General features: G+C 41.1%; 1 protein-coding gene across 3 annotated transcripts in view; it reads left to right on the top strand.

The window, feature by feature from the left end:
* The window catches only part of GRIP1 (glutamate receptor interacting protein 1), a 379,487-nt gene that overhangs the window by 308,831 nt on the left and 53,020 nt on the right, over positions 1-17,636 (top strand). For all 3 annotated transcript variants that reach the window (XM_040637235.1, XM_040637234.1, XM_008684380.2), the window contains 3 exons: positions 4,288-4,368; positions 14,608-14,677; positions 16,539-16,684. In XM_040637235.1, coding sequence (XP_040493169.1) covers positions 4,288-4,368; positions 14,608-14,677; positions 16,539-16,684 — 297 coding nt within the window. The remainder of the gene's footprint in view (positions 1-4,287; positions 4,369-14,607; positions 14,678-16,538; positions 16,685-17,636) is intronic.

Raw genomic sequence — 17,636 nt, 5'->3', positions numbered from 1 at the left:
CAGACGTGGGCCCCCTATTTCTAAAATTCTTCCTCAAAAAATATACTATACCCAGATATTAATTCCCAAGCTGTTGGTCTCAGAGATAAGCCACCTCTATTTTACAAATATTTTAAGTGACATAAAAAAATGTTTAAAAAGCTTGACTGTGAGTATACTCTTGCCTAAATCTCTCTCTTTAAATGGGCACTACTGTACAAACAACATTGTAATAACATTTACGGAATTCTTTTTAAAGCTGAAATGATTCATAGCCTCATCACTCTAAAAAACAGAAGTTTAATTTTTTTTATTTCTTTATCAATGTCCTTTACCATATAATTTTATAAAGCTATATTCATAATATATGCACAGTTTACATTTTGCCTTTTTTCAATACTGTCTTTTAAATACCAGTCTAAAAAATTGTGACTACTTGAAGATTCTGCTTTAACTCGGAAGCTATTTTGTTGGGAAAGATACAGCTTTGTTCTGGAAAGAAGTCCCAGTGAAAATCCTGTCAAATGATGTTTGCCATCATTACTAGAGCCTCCAGCGCTTTCCTCTGAGTGAGGGGGAGTTAAGCATTTACATTTACCCCCCCCCTTAAAATCTCTTAATCTTTCAAATCTCACAAGGGTGTCCAGGTTAATGAATTATGATGTGGTGATTATCTTACTGTGCCAACAAGGAATGCTTCAGGCAGAAAAAACAGGCCAATTGGAAAGAAGGGAGCCTTTGTTTACCCAAATGTGTTTTTAATTATAGTATTAACAAAAATAAAGCAAAATGAGGGAAGTACAAAATAATCACATGGGAGTCTAACAAAATAAACATTCTATTTACTTATTCTAAACCTATTGTTTCTCCAAATATCTTTTTTTCCTCTTTACTAGTATTTCTTTAAGAAACACCAAATTCAATATGCCTTTGCTTTAACCACCAAATAACTGGGTAGGCAAAAAAATTACCAAATATAAAATAAATCATGTTGGCATTTAAAGATTAAAATGAAACCACAGCTGATCAGAGAGATTCATTTGTTGATATTTGTTCGTCATTATGAATATTTCAAGTCTTATGTATTCAAACACGATTCATTACTGTTTTCCAGGAAGTGATAATATCTCCTCCAGTGTCATTAACAATGTTAATCTTGGTCAAGGTTCCCTGCATTAAAAATTTATAAAAGCGAAATGTTGCTATGGGAACTATTCTAGATCAATGATTCCTGGCCCTCAGGCTTCCAAGATCTCATTTGTATAGCATCATGGACAAGCTGTTACATACCTACATGAAAACACGTATATATACATACAAGCATGCCCTATTCTGCCCTCCTCTCTCGCAGAGAATTTTGGTAAAAAACACATAACACTAAAACAAACATACATGAAATGAGTTCCATAACAAGGGAAGCAGTTTGTGCCTCTAAAGCGTCTGACGCATTCACTTATGGGCCACTTGCGTGCTTTCTCTGGGTAATCAAATTCCTACCACATCCATGAACACTTCTGTGGAAGCTTTCTGCTTAGCTCCCATCCTGTGTCCTCTGCTAGACCAATGTGTTCATCAGAGATCATTCAGGTGCAAGCAACAGACATGCACGAGCTAATTCAGAGAAGGGGCATTTGCTGGAAGCACACAGGAGTTTCACAGCCCTCGAGGACAGGATATGCAGGCAGCCGCAGGAAGGCCTAGAACCAGACACCAGGGCTGTCAAGGCCAAGCACAGGCCCTCTCCAAGGCCTCATGCACGCTCCTCTTGTGCGCTTGTTTCTCCCTTCTCTCTGCAGACTGGCTGTTGGTACAGATGGGCAAAATGGGGCCACTTCAAATGCCCTCTCTGCCCCCAGTCTGCGTGCTAATTCCACATTCGTAAACTGTCACGTTAGGAGTGGGAAGAATATGGCAATGAGCCTCCATTATTGGAAGGGGGAACATAGAGGACTTAGGAAATAGAGGGAAGGCACAGATTTGAGGAATATTTTGGAAGTAAGTATGACACCTGCAGTCTCCAAAGCAAGGAAATAAAGCTCACCTACATGTAGTTACAAGTCTTTTTGAAATCTGTTAGGGGAAATAATTGTATCTATCTCAGCTCCTATTGGGAAATGGGAAGGGTACAAATTCTTTTTTTTTTTAAAGATTTTATTTATTTATTTTTGCGAGAGAGAGAGAGAGAGAGAAAGAGAGAGAGAGAGGGAGAGGGAGAGAGAGAGGAGAGCACAAGCGGTGGGGAGGGGCGTGGGGGAGGGGGACACAGACTCCCTGCTGAGTAAGGGAGGACTCTAGCCTCTGTTTCCATGAGGCCATCCCAACTTTCACCTGTGCTTCGCAGAGACCAGAAATGTGTTAAATATGTGATTAACAAATTGAACCAGGGGCCGCGTCGTTGTCGTTAGGCTGTGTGTAAGTTGGGTAGCTAGCGTTGAGCAAAATCAAGCAGTAAAAATAGTTTAGCTCCACCATTCCACAAGCCTCCCCTTATGCTAATGTTTCCTTTCCCTTCCTGCGCCCCTTCCACCCCTTTCCAAAACCTTCAAGAAAGGATTACCGTCATTAGCAGCTTAGTGGGAATAGATGTTATCTCTTCAGAGGGTATTTTCTTTTTAACCTTATCTCTAATTGAAGGTTTCCCAGACTGTTAAAGGCATTTTAAGAAGAGTGTATTTAAGAATTTGTAGCCGTTCTTCCTTTTCTCAAATACTAGTCAAGCCCTGGTAAAATCACCTTAGTTCTCTCCACGGTTGAGATTCAACCAGTGCACACTGGTTGTCTTTCTGTCGCAACAGTGTTCATTACCTCTGTGCCGGTTGGCTGGTGTCTGAGCCCACCTTCACCCTGTTCAGTGCCCCCTGCCCTCCGGCTCCTCCTGGGACCTCCTGGAGCTCCCCAGGATCCAGGAATCAAAGGGCAATAGGTGGTGCAGTTGGGGCCTCCTGAGGTCCCTTGTTCCAACCCCCCAGGCAGCATCCGGCCTGACTGGTTGTGGCCAATACCATTCCAGTTGAGAAATACTCTTGAGTATCACTCTTAATTCTACCACTCGAAGTATACTCTTCCCTCTTTTTATTACAAATTAAGGCACCTCCCTGACCCCCAAATCAACAACCATCACATCAAACTGAAATTTCTCCTAAAACCTATTCCCCCAGCTACCTTCAAACAACGGTTGGGAAAAAAAAATTATTGCTGAATAGGTAACCCTGGCGAGACATGATTGAAGAGAAACAAAGAAGATAACCAGACCTATGGTCCTTGAACTCTGTTATGCCTAAGAATCACCTGGAGAATGTGCTTAAAATGCAGATTTCTAGGCTTTATCTTTGGACATTCTGATTCCATACATCAGGATTCTGTATTTGTGGGGCGCCTGGGTGGCTCAGTTGGTTAAGCATCTGCCTTTGGCTCAGGTCATAATCCCAGGGTCTCAGGATCGAATCCCGCATCCGTCTCCCTGCTCAGCGGGGAGTCTGCTTCTCCATCTGCCTGCTGCTCCCCCTGCTTGGGTGCTCATGCTCTCTCTCTCTGACAAAAGAGTAAATAAATAAATGAATGAATGAATGGAATCTATATTTGTAACTTGCATTCCAGGTGAATTTGGTGCAAAGGTTGCCCGAATGACACCTCAGTCATACTGAATTCAGGTGTTGCTATGAATGACACACAGCTGTCCTTGGGCAGAACACCTGTTCTTCACCAGGAGCATAATTTAGCAGGATTTTACAGGCATTCACCTTACTTCAGTTCCTTCAACTTTAACTTCATGATGTGGTTGTGGAATATAGGTGAGGTTCAGTGGGGTGGAGTCCGGAGCCGAGACCCAAGAAAGAATTCTTGAGATGTCTTTTGGTGCAAAATGGTGGCTTATTAAAGCACGGGGAACAGGACGCGTGGGCAGAAAGAGCTGCCGCCCTGGGTTGTGAGGGGTGGCTGATTATATACTATGGGGTTGGGGGAGGTAAGAAAAAGGGAGGTTGAGGAAATACTTTCATATGTTAAAGAAGACTCACAGGATACCGGAGGCCTTGCCATCGTCAAGTTAAGGTTGTTTTTCCCTCTAGCAAGACATTAGCATTAAGATGGTTGGGGGCTTCCTGGAAGAATGTCACACCTGTCCCACCCGGGAGTGGGGGTGGGGGGGAGGTAGCGGGGTGTCAGCTGATGCTTTGTCTTCAGCCAGCCTTCTGCTACCTCATCATTCAGACGCTCATGGTAATAGAATTCCTCATGTATTTTCATTGATCGGTGCTCCATTCTTCCTGGTCACCAACAGACATCCTCTTCTTTGTTTTGCAATTACAGAGTCTGTCATCCCAAGTAGTGGGACTTTTCACGTGAAACTCCCTAAGAAGCACAGTGTGGAACTTGGAATAACCATAAGTTGTAAGTAAAAATGACTTTTTTTTAAAATGTAGAATTTTTAAAAAGACATTCGAAAATTGTACTGTCGAAGGGCTTACAGGTGTGACAAAAGTGTCTTAAGTGTCATGGCCAAGTTCCTGTGTCATGTTACACATAGGCGGAGCCAGTCCCACCTCCAGCACTTAACAGCTGTGTGAATGGGGCAAGTTACTTAATCTCTCTGCAATCTTAGGTTTCTTCATCTGTAAAATGGAAATAAGGGTATCCATTCACTATGGATTATTTGAAGTATTAAATAAATAAAAGAACATATTTATTATACCTTGTATAGTCCCAGGCAAGTAATAAGGACTCAATAAATGTGTCTCACCCCCACCATGAATAATTAGATGAGCTTAGAAATGCTTATAGGGTCTCTACATTTTAGTATATTGTGGATTAAGTTTTCACAATAATCCATTTAACTAACAAAAATCGCATTTATTTCCTTTTAAGACTATGCTCCTATCTGTCCACTATGCATCTATAAGCCATTTCGCAAGACTAAAATAATGTCTCTTAATTTAGTCACTTTCAGAATTCCTGCATGGTCCAAGATGTCTGGGTAACCAAACCAAAAAGAAAGGCAGAACATATAAATGTGTTTAATTCCCTCCTTTCCTCAGGCTCTAGATTTATAACTGCTTTGGTAAAACGGCTTTGAAAATTTCAGTCCCCGTTTCTAGAATGTGAGTTGAAGTTTTTATGCTTTTAATATCCATAAACTAGGTTCATCCACAAATGCCCCCAAGAAAATGAAGCAAATGACTAATGTATAAAGACCAAAGAGGCAATGTTTGCGACCAAGGAGCGGTGCCTTCGAGAAAGAGCGATGAGGTCACGTGACGTGCCTCGTTACACTCTGTTGGATCGCATTTATGTCCGTGGTTAAGGCACAAAGAGTTCTCAACTGGGCAGTATGAAATGGGGCCGTCGGCTTCAACTCTGACAATATAAATGTAATGCTGAAAATGAAATTTTAGGTATAACCAATACATCAGACGGAGCTAGTGCGGTGCTAAAAATAGTGGAACTACACTACAGAATAAATGTGAAGAACAGGGAGCTATGTGCACGAGAGAGCTCTTGCCTGTGCCCCCTGAACCCCAGTGTGGCCTCAACTGAGAGAAGAGTCGCACTGATGTGTCTCCACGTCTCTCTCTGATAAGTAGAAAGACGAGATGGGATGTTGGAGACTCCAGACCTATTCTAGGTACTACTGAAGTCGTGTATACCCTTAACTGGATCACTGAGCCTCATTATGAAACAAAGGGAGTATGCTATATTATTCTGTCCACAGCGATGGTTACTGAAATTAAGGGAGAGCTCATCAGAACTTACTATTCTGAAAATATCTGTAGCTCAAGGTGGCTGCAGCAACCCCCATGTCACTTTAAGGCTGCTTTCGTTTATTCTCTTTATTCCATTCCATTGATGTATTCCACCGGAATTGACTGCGAATGCGGTCTCCCTCGGAGGAGTGTATAACCTTCCAGCTGTGCCGAGGGGCCCTGCCTTCCACTCCACTCTTTCTTCCCTTTGCCTGCATGAAAGAAATGCGTTCTGAGTGCCTAGCATGCCTAGAGCCTATGCTAAGTTTTGAAAACACACTCCCTGTCCTTAGAGATACTTCTTGCTAGGGCGTTTGCTGAAGACGTCCACAGCTCAGAAGCCTATTGTCACGTAGTCATTTTACTTCCAAATTTTAAGGGGGAAAATGGTCTTTATGTTTTTTACAATAGGTTTATTCTTAAAAATTGATGTATGTCAGGGGAGGAGAGTAGGGAGATGGATAAAATGGGTGAAGGGGAGAGGGAGATACCGCTTCAGTTACGGAACGAATTCGTCACAGGAGTAAAAGGGACAGTATAGAGAATAGAGTTGGGTATTTTAATCGTGTTGCATGGTGACGGATGGTAGCTACGCTTGTGAGCACAGCATAGCACGTAGACTTGTCGAATCACTATGTTTTACACCGGAAATGAATGTAACACTGTGCATCCACTATACCTCAATTAAAGAAAAATTAAAGAAAAAATTGATACACATAATAATATAACTATAAAGGAAAGTATCCGTTTAAAAGCTAATCCTGTGATATATTCCTTTTTTAAAGTCAATATTTAGATGCTCAATTTGTTTGAAGTGTATTCATGTATACACAACTATAAGATATTTTATTCATATGAAGAACCATTTAAAATTATGCTTTATGATGGTTTTGTGTATGAACTAAATATTACATTTAATAGCAACAATGGAAACGTCTCCCAAACCCCCACAAGAATGGCCTGACTGCGGGCCAGCGTAAGCTACAGCTGTTCATGGGAGCTAGAAGGGTTCTGCGGTTCCTGGATGGAGGTATGATACATAAGCTTGTCAAACCTGCTTGTCAGCCCGTCTAGAGCTGCAGCTCCCTTTATACAGCTTATCATCCCCGTACCGAATTTGTGTCTCCTCGTGGAAAATACTCATATTTTCCCAATTGAGAAAACGGAATTTACTTTAAAAAAAAGGAGGGGGGGCCGGAATCCATTTTTATTGTGATGAAATCATGAACTCCTGAGGCCTAGCACGGTTCCTGGTGTATGTACAAGGGGCTTATTTAATCCCTGCCTTCGTGGAGTGGATGAATAAGGAGTCTATCAGAAACAATCTTCTGCTGACCATCTTCTGCTAACCACTGTGCACTCCAGAAAATGAGCCTTTGAAGGAGATGATGAACACAGATGTCTATGCAAAGGCCCTCATGTGAACTAAAGAAGCACTAACTTGGAAAGTGATTGAGAGCAAGGCCTCAGAGCCCACAGTGCTCCACTCCTAACTTTCTTGACCTCTCAGTACCATTTCCTGGTCTGTCAAACAGCACACTTGCTCCCTTCCTTGTAGCATTGTTGGGAAGATTAAATGAGCTAATATATGTAAAGTGCCTAGAACCAATGATGAACCCTAACAAGTGTTAGTTATTATGATGATTGCTGTTTATTTTACACATAGAGCTTCGTGAAATAGCTTAATCCAAGCTCTACCCCACAAAATTTGGTGCCAACTGCAATTATAGCTCTTAGGGAGGAAACCAAGGGACACTCTTCTCAAACCCACAGGTACTATTAGCGAAACTGAGGCCATGCAGGGGCTTACTGACATTTCCCACTATCTTTCTACAAAGTTGTCTTCTGTCTCCTTCACCTCGTGAGAACCTGAGTAGTAAGAAGCAGGCCTTCGTTTCAGGAAACGTTCCACCAGAGCCTTTCACACTTGGCTGAAGCCTCACTCACTCTTCATACCTAATTGACTGAGAAATGAGTCTCTCTGATTTTGGATGTGGTGAGCAGTTTTAGACTAATTTTCTGAAGTTCCTGATGAGACATTCATAGCACATTAGCATCAGGCATGACTTTTATTGATGTTATTGCTGTAATGTGGAGCAATTTATTATAGCAAATAAAGGGAAATAGCCTCACGCTGGAAACAGCTTCCTGAAGCTCTCAGACCTCAGCCAATCCGAAACCAGAACACGTACCCAGCCGTGCAGCCCACCTGCCTGTCAAGTCAGAGAACGCTGGTTGCCTCTGTCATGCACAGTTGTCAGTAAAGTCACTTCGATATTGATGTTTTCTTTTGCTGTTTTACTACAAGGATTTGCATCTACTTTGTACCAGGCATGACAATAAGCAGTTTATGTGTGTGTTTCCCACTTAATCCTTAGAGCGGCCCTGTGGCATCTATGCCCTTTTTATAGAAAAGAAAGCCTCGGCTGGGTAACCTGCCCCAGGACCCAGAGTCCAGCTTCATAAAGGCTGCACGGGATTCAAACCCATTCTGTCCGACTTAACATGGGCTTTGCTGTCACACCGGCACTCATCACTGCCTCTGCATGATTGATGACCCTCCCCACATCCTTTATCAGAAAAGCAAAAGACAGCATTTTATGAGTGGAGTTAATTTGTTGGCTTTCCTTTTTAGTTGTGACTGAATTGTTTTCAGGAACAAAGGCTTGCTTTCTTTTTATATATAAAATCATAAAGCAGCTTTTATGACAAGCACAACAAATCTGTCATTTTTCCCTTAAGTCTTAACCGTATTTAGAAGAGAATGGCTCAAGTTTTTTGCCAACTTTGCAATAAAAATTCTACTCGCTGCTCCATTTCAAATCAAATAACTTGTTTCACTTGCCAAGTATCATATATATGGTTGCAAGTAAAGTAAAGCTGAATGATTGTGTGTGTGTGTGTGTGTGTGTGTGTGTGTGTCTCCAGTGTAGTTTGGACACTTTATCAGGCCTTTTGAGCAAAGTACCTTGACTAGCAGAGTAAGATCCATGATTGGCTAGATATTATCGAATGTTCTTGAAACACTTTGTTGATTCATGTTTAATTAGCTCCAAAATCCAGAAGATTTTCCCGGTCTTCTGATGCACGGTTTTTTAAGCCAAAGATAGAGAACATCATTTTCTACCTTTCCAATGACTATTTGAGCAGCAAAGAATCCAGGTTCACTTTAAGAATCAGTTTCCGATAGTGAGAGAGGACTAGTGATTTTAAATCTTCAGGGTCAAAAGATGGTAGTTTGAGCCCTGGCATTTAGCACTGCTCCCACCCCATACAGTTTTAAAACAATTGTGTAAGATTGTGCAAAGCAGGGGCACCTGGGTGTCTCAGTCATTAAGCGTCTGCTTTCGGCTCAGGGCGTGATCCCGGAGTCCTGGGATCGAGCCCCGCATCAGGCTCCTCTTCTGGGAGCCTGCTTTTTCCTCTCCCACTCCCCCTGCTTGTGTTCCCTCTCTCGCTGGCTGTCTCTCTCTCTGTCAAATAAATAAATAAAATCTTAAAAAAAAAAAGATTTTTCAAAAGCACAAACCCATAAGAAGAAGAAGAAAAGGAAAATAGATAGCAGTGACCAAATTTGGAAGTAGCAGAGAAGATGGAGAAAGGTGAGTTTAAAGAAGCAGAAGGGAAAGCTGACAGGGAGCCGGATTTGCATCCTAAACTCCCTACAGGATCAGGAACTGGTTGAATGAGGAACTTCCGGAAGTGAGAGAGATGGGAGAGCTGAGACACGAGGAATGGTGGAAAGCCTGTGAAGAAGTGAAGAATGAATTAGTCCCTTAGAGGCCTTCCCCTGGCCAGCACAGCCAAGCACCTCTCCCCTCCCTGGCAGACCCGAGTTTCATTCTCTGGGAAGCAGGAAACGGAGGGGCTCTGGCCTGGGAGAGCACAGCTGAGGGTAGCTGTACTGGTCTACAGAACCGGATGGGAGGAAAGTGTACCTACTGACTGTCGAGACTGCTAGTGGTCTTCCCCGCAGTAGGCTCAGGGAAGCCAGGTAGCCAAGCTTAACACCCTCCGGATGGGAGGAACATCAGAGCCATTCTGACCCTGGTCTGAACTATGCAGCAAAGACCAGAGGCTGCAGACCCCTCTCAGGTGCACCAAGCTTTCTAACAGCTTTGTAGGGCTGCATCTTGTGTGTGAACAGACGGCTAAGAAAAAAAGCAGACACCCGAGGGCAGAATCTGATACACAAGTCTATCACCAAAAACAAAGAAGAAAAACAGAAGCAGCACATTCAGAAAGAAGAAAACCTTAAAAAGGAACAAGATTTCATTAACATCAGTAACAACCTAAGATAGTGTGTGGATGGGAGGCAGGAAATGAGTAGTAGTCTAAACAACATACCAAGGGAGACAAAGAGCTCCTGGAACTTAAGAACATGATAGAAATTAAAATATTAGAAAGTAAAGGTGAGGGAAAATTCCAGAACTTAGAAGAAAACAACAAATAAATGAGGAATCTAGGGTGGATAAGAAGTATATAGGCTGAGTCCAAAGGGCACAATATACAAATAATAGCCATTACAGAGTGAAAGAGGAGAGAAAAGTGTGAGGGCTCCAAGGATGCGGGAGAGCAGGGTTAAGAGATGAACTGAGGCATATTAAAATTTTTAAGAGTTTATTTAAGCAGAAATAGATTCAAATCAGGCAGCGCCAAACTGGAAGGAGTTAGGAGTGCTCTACCCACAGGAGTCTGGGGGAAAACAGGTAGAGAAAGTGCAGACACAGAGAAAGGAAATTATTGATCAGCCATAGCTTAAAGTCTCCTTCGCTCTCTGTGATTGGTTTTCCTTAGCGTTTTGATTTTGTAAGTTTGAGGCATTGACAGGCTTAGATTTGGTTTGTTTCATCACAGCTTTAGAGCCACCTCAGTCTAATGGCCTCTTTGGTTAAATAGTGTTAACAGAAGTCAAGAGAACATCTTCCAGGGTCTGTGGAAAGGAAGTTCCCAAGATCTGTGGAGCAACCCTAGAAACCAAACAGTCCAGGCGGGTTATAAACCTCTGCTAGAAACCCTGATATGATTTATCATACTAAGAGAAGATTTATATACCCTGGGATCTGAGGAGTTGAATTCATGATAAACCCAAGAAAACTAAGCAAAGACACCAAGACAACAGACAACTCCAGGGGAAATATACCCTAGGAAAAGACATGGTATGCTGCATGACTTGTCTGTGAATACTGTTTACATAGTCATACCAAGGAAAATACCAAATATTGATCTTATAAAAAATTCAGACAAAACTGTGTTGGGGAGCCCACAGAGCAAGAAACATATGTGCATATGGTGCTGGTATAACATCTTTCATAACAAAAGGTAAATAATTAGCACTGAAAAGTAATTAAATAGTAGCAGTGATGTGTGATTTAGCACTACAGCAACAGTACCTGGGGAAGTAAGAAATGAAGGGCTGCTCTTGGAGAAATTTGACTCTTCAAGTTGGATGCATATATAATTTTGATATAAGTAAAGAGGTTAAGAAAGTATATTTAAAAAAATAATATAGTAGGTAGTTTTCTTGTGAGGATCCAGAATGTACATCCAAGAGCAGCATGAAAAAATCAATCATCGTGATGTTATACAAATGGGTACTTGCGATTTAGGATAAACTTTCTAGTGACATCATCCTGTTGGATTACAAAATAGCTGTAAAAGACGTGAAAGTAATGAGTTTTGAAAAAAACTTGTAGATGATTCAAAAATGTAGTTCTGGTAAAACAAAAACAACTAACAGAGATTGAAGAGTTTGAATTAAAATTATTTTCTGAACTATGACTAAAGAAAAGGCAGTATTTTAAATTTCATGTACATCATATAACATGGGATTTGTGTCATTGTTCTTTCTCCTTTGTCAGCCTTTCAGTTCTATACATTTGTCAGTTTATATTGAGATTTCAAGCAGTTGTGAAACTATTTTGTCTTTTTCAGAGCTCAATAACCATGTGCTACCCCCACTCCTGACCCATTTAGGGTAACCTCCCTGCCAAATGATGGTCTGTATGGCCTTCCCAGCTGGACTCACTTGGCAGAAGAGAGAGTTTCATGGCTAATAACTTCATGAGACTTAACCATCCCTGCCCCCCCTCCATTTTATGCAACTTCTGTAAGGTTTCATGGCTTGTGCTCAGAGCAGAGCTGCCTAGCTTTATAGTTAGTGTCAATAAATATGTATTAAACAAATGATTCCGTGGAGAACTTCAATCAAATTTGAAGCATTAAGTGCTAGTGTATTCTCCTTCAAAGGGTCACACATTCAGAAGCCCTCAGGGGTGAGGCAAGTCAGTGAATGAGATCCATCCAGGGAGGACAGTGGCAAATGGGAAATTGAAGGCTCCATCCAAAGGGGGGAGTTGGAAAGTATCCAGTGTTGCTAACTAATCATAACAGTAAACACTTAACGTAACGCATTGCATGTGCACTGGTCCGATCAGATTGCTTTAATGTGAAAATGCAATCCTTGCCTATTATTGTTCTTCACCACCATTTGCAGATAAGAAAACTCAGGTGCCTAAAGACTATGCTCTCAAATGCACGTGGCTGATAAATGGTAGAGCCAGGATTTTGGACCCAAGCATTCTGGCTGCCAAGTCCCAGCTCTTCATCATTCTACCATATTGCCTCTCCAATTTTTTTTTTTAAGATTTTATTTATTTATTCATTCAACAGAGATAGAGACAGCCAGCGAGAGAGGGAACACAAGCAGGGGGAGTGGGAGAGGAAGAAGCAGACTCATAGCGGAAGAGCCTGATGTGGGGCTCGATCCCAGAACGCTGGGATCATGCCCTGAGCTGAAGGCAGACGCTTAACCGCTGTGCCACCCAGGCGCCCCTCCAATTTTTTTTTTCAAAGAAGCTATACATGTGCGTGAAATCGACTAATTTTTAAATGTTGGCAACTAATCTAATTGTTTAAAGCACTACAAGTCAAGCAAAGCATGCTTGGTTTGTGACTTCTCAGGTAGTGGAGAATTAAAACAGGTACTAGGGTATGCAAACAATGTCTGGGCCTCCAGAGCCACATTAAATGTGCCTGATAGGCACGGTAGCCACAGTGCCAGGACCTCGTACAGATTTGGACCCGCTTCTGGGTTCAACTTCATCACTCCAATGGGCATCTACCCTGATGAGCTTTTCAAGCCTCAGGTATGGTCTTGGTTAAAGGGGAAAGAGAAGAATCTAGTAAATGTGAGAGTGGGCACCGTATGTGTCCATATGCCATAATGACTTTCAGACCTCTCTGCAAAGCTGTGTGGGTTTGTCCAAGAAGCCCCAGTACTATTTTCCTCTGTTGCAAAGATGACAGGGATGGGTTTGATGTATTTTGTTGCCTCTACTCTTGTTTCATTTCAGACCATTTCAGTGGAACATGGATTTTATTAAAAACCAGGGGAAACATTGAGTGCTCTGTGATGGTTAATACAGCTTGGCAAAATAGAGTATAAAGTCATAGGCAGATGCTAAAAAAGTTGTATTTTCTGGTAATAACAAAGTTTTTGTCTTTGAGCCCTATGCCCAAAACAATTTGCAGTTGTAAAATATGACATGTGTAAAAATGCTAAATATTTATATTTCTCTGGAGGAATTATATCAAATCATTGAGTGGAGGTTTAAATTATGAATTAATTGTAGTGAATAGAATGTTTTGCATACTTTGCTAGAAGCTAAGAATAATGATTGAATGAAGTCCCATTAACATTTACTATGGGCTAATTTAGACAGTGGGTAAGGTATTGGTCTATATATTTGCTTTTTCTTTCAATGTGGTGTTGAGATATTAAACCATCTGTTCTTATGCATAAACATTTTCCTGGGATTCAGTTGGGACTGTGGGATATGATATGGTTCTGTGATTATTATGGGGTGATCAGCCTGTTTATAATAAAATCTTACTTTAGGGGCCTTTTAATGATCCTTAAAAGGAAATCACTACAGACTTCAAACTGGCAAAACATCTCTCGGAGGGAAATTGTTTTTTTTTTTTAATAAATGTCAGTATGGGTTATTTTAATTATCAAACACCTAAATTAAATGTAAACTTTCTAGATCAAGATGATATTTTTGTACTTACGTGAACTATAGCTCATTTTCAGGATTAATTCTACGGTAGACTCAAAACTAATTGCTTTTCATTCTCATCAAATGGAAATATCCCTGAAAGAAGTTATAAAGCCCAAAACTGACCACTGTGCAGGATAATAGGATAATCTGTAAACTCAATAAAAGTTATATGTGCATAGTTAGAATATGAATATGTATAAAAATATAATTAAGTCAAATATTTACTACTGTCAATAAAATAAAATATTCACATTCCGGAACACTTCAGAGCATTCTAGGTATGAATGTGTGAGCAAAATTTTAAGATTTACAGTCTACACAGCAAAAGATTTCCTTCAAAAAAAAAAAGAACCTGGAATCAATGCATCTCCACTTTCCAACCCCGTACGCTTGAGTAATATGGCATGGTTCCATAAAAAGTGGTGTCTCCTCATCGAAAAGAAGTGAAGACAAGTGGGAGAAGGGAGCACATATGAATACCAGTAAGGGGAGCCCCCAGTTGCTTCTGATAGTCTCCTATTGGGGTATTCACCCTCCACCTTTCTCTTGGGAATCACAAGTGGAAATAGATTTAAACCTGATGGGCAGCTCTGCAATTGCTTTCTCCAATTGCAAATTTAAAATGACTTTGCTTTAGTTTTTAAGTTTGTAAATACTTCAACACAAACATTTTTATATCAAGGAGATGTAAGGTGCACATTTTCTAATTCATTTGCCGAGCATCTTTGCTTTGCATACAAACCGTACCTGCATTAGCCATTGCTGTATAAACAGTGTGGGTGGATCATGGATATAAAGATGTGACTATTCTAACTTCATTATTACAGCACCATCTAGCAGAAAACCAGGAGATCCCCTTGTCATATCAGATATCAAGAAAGGAAGCGTGGCGCACAGGTAAGGAAAATGAATGTTCTGGTTCATTCCAAGGCATTTCTTCTTCTTTAAGTAACTCTACTCCCCACATGGGGCTTGAAATCATGGCTCCAAGATCAAGAGTCACATGCTGTACTGACTGAGCCAGCCAGGTGTAAGGCATTCCTTAATTAAAGTAGAAACGATCCTTTCCACACCCAAGGTGAGCTTTGCTAATGGATCATGTATTCTTAGTATTTTCCGGCCAGCCACTATTAAGTGATCCTATTCAACATTCCTCACGTAGTGACTTTGTAACTCTCCCATCTCAGGTCTATTTATTTCTGTACCCACTGCAGACAACAATCACCTGAAAATCTCTTTTAGGGTCCTTCCTGAGTCCATCACTGGCTCTCCTTCACTGATCATCTTACATCCTTCATTTTCCAGCCAAAAAGCTGGAAGTGGCCCCAATTATGAGACACACCCCACGTGGAGATAATAGCTTGTGGAAGAGCTTTGCTAGATGCCAGAATGTCCTCCCTAGCCAAGCCAGATCCTTGAGCCTTGAACAATGTTTGTCTTCTATTTGGTCCGTATACCGTCAAAATCAGAGTCTCAAACTTTTGATTTCACAGATCAAAAATATTTATTTTAAAGATTTATTCATTCATTTTAGAGAGACAGAGCACGAGTGGGAGGGGCAGAGGGAGAGAGAGAGAGAGAGAGAATCTCCAGCAGACTGGAGCAGAGCCTGAGCAGGGCTGGATCTGACAGCCGCAAGATCATGACCTGAGCCTAAACCAGGAGTCAGACGCTTAACCAACTGCACCACCCAGGTTCTCTTAGATCAAAAATATTTTTAAATCCCATCTATTATCACAGTCATTTCATTAAAATAATATCTTAACGCTCAAAAAGTAGGAAGGACATTGTATGAGTTTAGGTATATAGTTTTAGGCTCAGATGCCATGACAGGGAGACTCATATATAGACTGGGACAAACAAGTCTGCAGTGCGTGTCTCACATAACAGCTGGCAGGTAGGCAGGCAATGCGGGGCTTGGGGAAGCAACTCTGCGATCCTCACCAGTTTGCTCCAGTCACTGCAATTTTCTAGCCGCAGAAGGGAAGTGGGTGTGGTGCTAAGAGAGTCTAGGGTGTGCATCTTTAGGGAATGACCCAGAAGAAGAGAGAGGAGAATAGAGGCTGAAAGCAATTAGCAATCTCTGTCACAGACATAGCCTAAAGGATAGTTCTTACCAAAACATAACCTTCTTTACAAATATGTGTGTGTATACATATATGCACCTGCAAACACATACACATTCTCATTATTTTTCTCAGTTCATGATGGACCTTAAAACTTTTCAACAGACCTGCAGAGGTCCAGTACCAGTGTTAGACTCTCAATGGCCATGGTTTTCCCGGTGCGGGTGAAAATGGCAGGGACACCAAGATTCAGACCTCCACTAAGTCCAACCTACCATGACTTCCCTCACACTCCCGGCCCTCCCCTAGTACCTAGACTGCCAAGGGTGAAAAATAGTGCAACAACGTGGAGAAGCATGAGGACGCTCAGTGTCTGTGAACCCTGCACCATTACCTCGCTTTCTAGGAAACTTAGAAGTCCTGAGTCAAGCTTATATGGTGGTCCTGGACTAATTCAACAAACCAGTAAAAAAAAAAAAAAAAATGTTTTTAACACTCTGAAATGTAATGTCATGGCAGCCATCCAAACTAAGACTGGAAAAAAAGGGATTTGTTAATAAAAGGCAATTTAAAAAGAGTTGAAGAACCTCTCCTCCTCTAAAGACTGCCATAATGCTGCATTGTTCTTAATGCCTCTCAAATGACCCGGGTAAGTGCTCATTAATCATGTGTTGCTCTGCATTTACCAACAGGACTGGCACCCTGGAACTCGGGGATAAATTACTTGCAATAGATAACATCCGGCTGGACAACTGTTCAATGGAAGATGCAGTTCAGATCCTCCAGCAGTGTGAAGACCTGGTGAAGCTCAAAATCCGCAAAGATGAAGATAATTCAGGTATTGATAGCTTCCTTAGTTAAGACTGATTTCTCTAACTGCCCATCTGTCACAGAAGATATTAGATCTTGATGTTTTCCAGACAACAGCTGGCTTGTGACATTGCAGCAGTGTTTTCCGTAGTTAAAAGGGTCTTTAAATTGTGTGTTAAGAGTGTAGTATGAATTTTAATTAGTGGTGCTTTTAATGATATAATTAAGATATTTTTATTATAAAACATTATTTCGGTTGTATCAAATTAATGTTCAAAAATGAAAATCATCACCCAATACCACCCTGATATAATGGAGCCAGTCATTTTTTTTAAAGATTTTATTTATTTATTTGAGAGAAAAAGTGAATGAGCAGGGGGGAGGGGCAGAGGGAGAGAGAGAGAAAGAAGCAGACTCCCCACTAAGCAGGGAGCCTGATATGGGACTTGATCCCGAGACCTGGAGATCATGACCTGAGCCGAAGGCAGACGCTTAATCGACTGAGCCACCCAGGGACCCCAGAACCAGTTGCTCTCTAGTTGATATTCATATTACATAATTATAGTCACAGTGCATGTTATAACTTCAGAAGCACATTACCACTTTTCAAACACTTAACTATCATTTTTGTTTCCTGTAATTTATCATTTTTCTCTTCTTACTGAGATTGCTTCCAGTTGTTTTGCTATCATAGACAGTACAATCAGGACATCTTTATGTATGGATATCTTTACTCAACTTTTCTTCTTCTTCTGAATTATTTCCTTAGGAAATATTTTTAGAAGTAGAGTTGCTGAGTAAGAATAAAAAGGAACTTCTCAGGATTCCTGACAAGTCTTGTACCATGTTTCTAAAAGGGCCGTATCCATTTGTAGGGTTTCCAGTAATGGATGAATACGGGGCAGTGCTTCTCAAACTTTCTTAGGCCTCAGGATCACCCGAAAAGCTTGTTAAAACACAGCTCCTCTTAAGAAATAGCA

Source organism: Ursus maritimus, unplaced genomic scaffold, assembly GCF_017311325.1.
Source record: "Ursus maritimus isolate PB19 unplaced genomic scaffold, ASM1731132v1 scaffold_21, whole genome shotgun sequence".
Taxonomy (NCBI): Eukaryota; Metazoa; Chordata; class Mammalia; order Carnivora; family Ursidae; genus Ursus; species Ursus maritimus.
This window is presented reverse-complemented; position numbering and strand designations above follow the sequence as displayed.